Genomic DNA, 6,592 nt, shown 5'->3' with positions numbered 1-6,592 from the left:
GTTCTTCATGCGTTGAATGTGTTCTTGATTAACTAGCTTTCTAGACTATGATTGCATGTTCAATAGGATTAATTTAGGTACTTTCACTTAGATTAATTATTCAAGGAAAGTAAAAAATGGGTAATCGTTTGCTTTTTAACGTTTCACATGATCAACTTCTTTCTCATGACATAAAAAATCAACTATAGGAATTGTGATTAGATTTCTTGCATATAGATGTGATATTGATCTTTGTTTCTTACGTTCCATCCTTGTATATGTGTTTTTACATTTTCTTTATTTTAATTTTCAATTTTATAATCCTAAAACCCCTTTTTTGTGTTTACTTGTATATATCACTACACTTTGTTTTATTTTTGTAAATAATATTTTATACTTATATTAATTCTTTATATGTTTAAGCAATTACAGGTGTACCTTCAATCCCCAGCTTGAACGATCCCTACTTATTCTATACTGACAACTACATTTTGCAGGGTTAAATTGCGCTCTACATTTAGCGTATCATTTGGTACATCTGATTAAACACCAAAAAATTTGGTTTGTAATTGATAGCTCAATTTCAAAACTGAAACCGATTCGAAGCCAATTTCAAAACCAAAAAATTTTGATTTTAAAATTGAAAACATGTATAATTGATTCGAACCGACCGAGTGACAATCTTATTTTTGAGTTTTTAGCTGTCGGTAAGGCAACATATTCTAGAGATTAATTAATTGTTTAGGAGAGTTTGAGATATTTTTGTCATCGTGGGTCAACGACCCATAAAGCTTATAATCCATGGATCCACAATTCAAAATCCTTATGACAAACCAGGCCTAACCGTGTGGCTTGACCCGACCCACTGCGATCTATCGAAATAAAAGGCGGAAGAAACCTGTAATTGTTCTTTAACGGTCTCATTGAATCGAACCCTAGGTATGGCTGGACCTGACGCAAGCTGTGTGGATGAGATCTGCCAGGGAGATGAAACTGTTTCGAAAGGCGTAAGAAACCTAGCCATCTTCTTTGAGACTCTCGGCGCCTCTTATCCAGGTATGAAATTTGCTTCTCAGAATTTCGTTCAATTTTTCTTTGATTTGAAAGAAGATATATTCTATCCTTTATTTTTTATTTTTGAGTTCGTTTTGCTCCTTCCTCGTATGGTTTTGAATTTTGTTAAGAATTGTCTTCAAGGGAAAAATCGTTGTCTTCCCTATTTCGTGGTTTTTGTTAATAATAAGATTAATAATTGTGAAAATATCTGGTACTTTCAAAATTTTTTGCTCACTAATCTGGAATTTCTTGCCAGATACAAGGAAACAGTTCAGTTCCAGGGCCCGGGCACCTAGTTCTAAAATCAGCAATCGAAAAGGTTGCGGAGGATCCACTGGTTCAGGTTTTGCCTTAGGTATTGGGGTTTTCTGCTTAAGTTGTTCCCGTTTAGTTAATTAAGTTGTTCCCTGTGTTAAAATAATATTAATCATTGTGAAAATATTGCCGCTATAATGTATTTTTGTTAGTTTTTGAGAGAGATCTGAAATTTGTCTTTTTTGTTTCTCCCTGTGTGGATCATAGAAGAAAACCCCTGCTTCCTGTTTACCATCCCCCCCCCCAAGCTTTTACTATTGAATTCTACTTTTGTTTTGGTTAATAACTTAGAGATTGCTTTCTCTACTTTGTGCTTTTTAGCTCCTATTACATCCTGGTGTTTGTGTAATTGGCTTAATCTTTTACAAACCTATACTCGAATGAGTTCCCAGTATTTATGTAACGTTTGTTAAAGCTAGATTTAAAGTGATATCCCAGTACTTAATTAATTAGTATAATGTTTCACAAAGCTATACAAGCGTCTAAGTTTCTGGTGAAAAGGGAATTCAGTTGTGACTACCATAGATTCTTATTGTCTTATCTTTTATGGGTATCTAACATCAGTACTGCAAACAAGCAGACACCTATACCTATACTCCTGTCGACTTCAGGTCCAAGTTCAGAAAACCAGTGACTGGTGGAGATGCTTCTATGGACAAAGCAGTGCCTTGCAATGAGTGTTCTAAGGAGCACCCCCCTTATTCTTTTTGCCCTTACGCGCCTTGTCATATTTGTTATAAGGTTCACCACCATAGTTATTGCCCTTACTTTGACCATATCCCACAGGGTGCAACTTTTGACTCTGGCTATCAAATAATTTGTGGATGTGGTAGTGAATTTAATGAGGATAAGTGGGTTTGTACCTCTTGTGGTGGGAGCAGAGCAATGCTTAAGGCCAAGTATTGTAACATTTGTAACAGTGTGAAACAGCACCGCGCATATGAATGCCCGAAGGACAAGGTTCTTGCCGCCAAGTATAAATTGGCCAGGGACAAGAGGTGTTCAGTTGTGCAAAATAGGATTCCCTATGACATTGCCTATATACCAGAATCATCATCAGAAAAGATCTATGTTCCAACTCCTCCTCCTGGGTGGGTTTGTGGACACACATGAAAGAAGGCAAGTTTACTGGGTCTACGAAATAAGCTTTCAACGAGTTGTTGTTTGCTTCTCTGGATAAATAGACTGGTTGCACCAGAGAGGATTCAGTTGATGCAAGTTTATGGATGTAATGTGAATTTATGAGCAGATAATTAAAGACGCCTTGAGAACTTTTTAATAGCTGAAATGTTTTACCATTTACAATGGTATGCAGGATTTACTTTTTTGTTTTTGTTTTCTGATATGGATTTACTTTGGTGCTATAATGCTCTTGATTCTGGACAAATTGTTTGACGTTCATGTATGTATTATCATGTTTTCTATAGAAATAGAAACTGGTTTTTTCTCAGGGCTGTGCACGGGCCGGGCCTGAAAGAAATTAGCAAAAACCGGCCCAGTGGATTTGGGGAATTTTGTCTCTCCCTAAAATCAAAATTTTCTACTGCAAAAGGGGGTTTTATAGTATTGCTGCAACCAAGGCTAATGGGCACTTTATTCTTGATTTCTTTCCATTTATTAACAACTGTATATTTATATATTTTAAAATCTGGTAAGAAGTTCTTACCAGATTTATATACTTGCAGCTGTTCAGTAGATTCATAAATTGAAATTCTAACTAAACTGGTTACATAAATGGTTGGATATAACAAAATACATTGGATTCTCTCAGTTGGTTCGTCTGGTGTTGAGATGTGCTGCATATGGCATTCACTGTATGTCATAATTGCATAGGATTAATAGTGAATAAACACAGAAAATTTCATTTTTGGCTCATTCACTGAATGTACATTATCAATTCTAAAGGTTTCTCTACCTAGCAGACACAAGCAAATAATAATAGAATCCCATTCTCTGCAACATTTTAATAAAAAGTCACTTACAAAGCATACCAATTGCTTTCAAACGAGTCTGATAATCTACATACCGTTCAATTGAGAAGAGTGTCAACTTGATTTGAACACAAGAATTGGAAAAAAAAATAGAGAGAGAGAGAGAGAGAGAGAACTGAGAAGCGAAGATCTTCATCTGACTTACAATAGGGGTCTGGTCGAGAGAGAAGCGGCGGCCGGTGGTGATAGAGACTAGAGAGTAGCAATGTTGTGGGAGAAATGAGAGAAAATAGAAGCTGAGAGTGAAAAATGAAAGCACGGCCGAGATAGAACCCTCAAACCCCTAGGGTTAGTAATGGGTTACCAAACAGAATTTGAGGAATAATATAAAACATTATTAAAAATAAATCATATTTATTTATTAAAAAATAATAGGTCCTGTTCGAAGCCATGAACCGAACTCGCACCGCAATGAAGCGGTTCGGTGCGGTCTCAGTGCAGAACGACGTCGTTTTGGTCACCGTTCGGTTATCGAACCAAAAAATCGGGTTATGTTCGGTCGGTTACCGGTTTTTTGTGAGTTTATACTCAGGCCTCTATATCAGGATAATGATATCTCAATTAAATCCTAAATGCATCTAGAGATGATTGTGGCCAAAGGGAGACTCCTAGAGATAATGAAGGAGAGTTTCAAGGGATTACGACATATAGAAAGGATGGAATCAAGTCCAGATACATTCATTGTTGCCCACACTCCTCCTTTGGCTGAAATAAAGAGAGAAAAAAAATCAGAAAATATTCATTTAAATTTGGCAAATATTATCTCCCTAGAATCAAGGTGCAATTTTAAAGGTTTCTCATTGGTTAGATGACACAAGAATACTAACATGGGTTTATCCAATTGGTTGAAGTTGTTGGACCAATTAGATAATTCCTGAAAATTAAAAGAAGGATCCAGAAGGCTTGGACATCCCCTATATATAGATGCACCCTAGGACATCTCACCAAATAATTCTTTCATTCTTTTCTTCACACAAAAATCAGTTCCATTTTCTAGACTTCAGAAGCTCTGCGTTTTAATCAAGGAAGAGAAGAAGAAGCCGTGAGCAAGACTAGCCACCATCATCGTGTCGTAGCCCTTGAGGAGCCTTGATTTCAAGGTCTTCAAAGCTTCAACGTCTACAAGTTCTTCCTTCATTCCTTCATGGTGTATTTCATCTTTTTCTTTGTAAACTTTTTTTTGTTTTTCTTTGGTTTAATTTGTAACTTATGAATTCTAGTTAACATATACCATTAAGGGCAAAGTTTAATGCTTGTCTCTATACTTGAATAAAAGTTGCAAATTCTATATATTGATTTCTATGTTGTTTATGTGAAATTGCTTTATATGCATATAATTAAAGCTAGATTTAGGTTAACAATTCACCTAATAGTTTTGTGAACTATTTCATAAGTAGTAAATACTTTAGACAAAAGTCAAAATTAATTAGGGAGAATTACAAAAAGATGAACTTTTTCATAATAGGCTATGCACTTTGGTTGACATCATTTCTTTGTTCTTCATGCGTTGAATGTGTTCTTGAGTAGCTAGCCTATGATTATATGTTCAACAGGATTAATTTAGGTGGTTTCACTTAGATTAGTTATTCAAGGAAAGTAAAATATGAGAAATCGTTTGCTTACTAACGTTTCACATGGTCAACTTATTTCTCATGACATAGAAAATCAACTATAGGAATTGTAATTGGATTTCTTGAATATAGTTGTGGTTTTGATCTTTGTTTCTAGTGTTCCACCCTTGTATATGTGTTTTTACGATTTCTATATTTATCTTATTTTTGGAGGTCAAGCAATCTAGAGGTAAATCTCGGTATTTATCAGATTTATTAATTATCAAGATATTTGATAATTAATGGTGGTTACTTGGCTACAAAGATGGAGCATATATGGGAAGATCTTTGCATTAAAGATGGACTCATGGTTGTATTTGGCTAGAATTCTAATACACATATTTGACAAAAGATCTTGCAATAAGGTTGGAGTCATGGTTACATGCATGCTTTTGTTTCGGATTCTCGAGAAATTTTTAGGTGCTCCCGTAGAACTAACTTGGATTGCCAAGTGGTCTGACGCTCCAATGATTATTTGACACGTGGCTTCTAGAAAAAATAATTCACTCAACTATTTGTGAAAAAGACCATTTTAGACTTTTGCTTTATGGTTCGTTCTTTATCATCATCATCCATAATTCTAGATCCTGCTTATGACAAATTTTCTCAAACTTAGTTTCAATCAACACCATCATCTTCTAGTTCCTCCTTATACACATTCTTTAATCCATAAAAAGCCATCAAAATCTTGTTGATACAGTATGTTGTTTAGTGATTGTTGTTATGATCAACACCGAACTTAGTCAATCTGCGATCCGTACAAGTGTATTTATGGGATTAACAATCCCAAAAGCTAATCCAAGATCAAAGATAAGGATATAAATATATGGGTGTTCCCTGATAATTTGATGAACCAAACAAGATTCCAATTTCATTATTCACATGTAGATCTTGAGGGCCACGAATCCAATTTGATAATACAGTAAATTGCTTAAAGGAACAAAACAACATAATTGTGTTCCAATTCTATTTGCTTACATCGAAGTTGCAAATGAAGGAACAATTGGATAAAGAATTATGTTGGAGAAGATGAGGAGATCTATAGTACCTCCATGGGGAAGGAGGTGAACCAGGTTGATACGAAGAACAAAAATGTCATTTTCATAAGACAAATGTGTTTTGCTACAATACACATGTTTATTTTTTTTTTGGGGCTTCAAACCACTTGGCAATCCAAGTTGGTTCTACGGGAGCACCTAAATATTTCTCAGGATTCTCATGGCTTTAATCAATTAAGGAAGGTGAACCATCCCTTTGATTAATTGATTCTCCTTAGTTGCATGAAAGATGTCAATACGTGGCTATCATACTGAGATATATGCATGGCCGAAGTTCAATTAAGGAAGCTATCATCCTTAGTTGCATGAATATAAGATTGAGAAAAATCAGTCATTCACAACTATTGATGAAAGATTCCTCAAAAAGTTAAAGATTAGTAATCTTTTTTAGAAATCGAATGAATTTGTTCTTATACATACGTGAGGAAGGTAATCAAAAAAAAAAAAAAAAAAGATGAGTTCTTCTTTCTATGGTTATCTATGTAGGATGTGCTACAAAAGGTATCAACAATCAAGCGGCAGTATGGTCATCTAGAGGAAGATTAGAGTCAGCTAAATCATCAAATGACTTCATCTTTAGTGC

At 35.0% G+C, this 6,592-nt stretch overlaps 1 protein-coding gene across 1 annotated transcript; it reads left to right on the top strand.

The window, feature by feature from the left end:
• The first annotated feature begins 823 nt into the window (after positions 1-823).
• LOC112167328 lies at positions 824-2,679 on the top strand. The gene is made up of 3 exons (XM_024304336.2): positions 824-1,035; positions 1,292-1,390; positions 1,931-2,679. Exons 1-3 carry the CDS (start codon positions 921-923, stop codon positions 2,461-2,463), a joined length of 747 nt encoding a protein of 248 aa, XP_024160104.1. The 5' UTR covers positions 824-920; the 3' UTR covers positions 2,464-2,679.
• The last annotated feature ends 3,913 nt before the right edge of the window (positions 2,680-6,592 follow it).

The sequence above is a fragment of the Rosa chinensis genome, chromosome 5, assembly GCF_002994745.2.
Source record: "Rosa chinensis cultivar Old Blush chromosome 5, RchiOBHm-V2, whole genome shotgun sequence".
Taxonomy (NCBI): Eukaryota; Viridiplantae; Streptophyta; class Magnoliopsida; order Rosales; family Rosaceae; genus Rosa; species Rosa chinensis.
Note: the sequence above shows the minus strand (reverse complement) of the source record. Positions and strands in the feature narration are given on the sequence as shown.

Bases quoted from the DNA above. Each gene is read 5' to 3' on its own strand.
- LOC112167328 (XM_024304336.2), top strand. From the start codon at position 921: ATGGCTGGACCTGACGCAAGCTGTGTGGATGAGATCTGCCAGGGAGAT. The intron at 1,036-1,291 runs GTATGAAATTTG...ATTTCTTGCCAG, and splicing joins TCTCGGCGCCTCTTATCCAG to ATACAAGGAAACAGTTCAGT. The intron at 1,391-1,930 runs GTATTGGGGTTT...GCAAACAAGCAG, and splicing joins TGGTTCAGGTTTTGCCTTAG to ACACCTATACCTATACTCCT.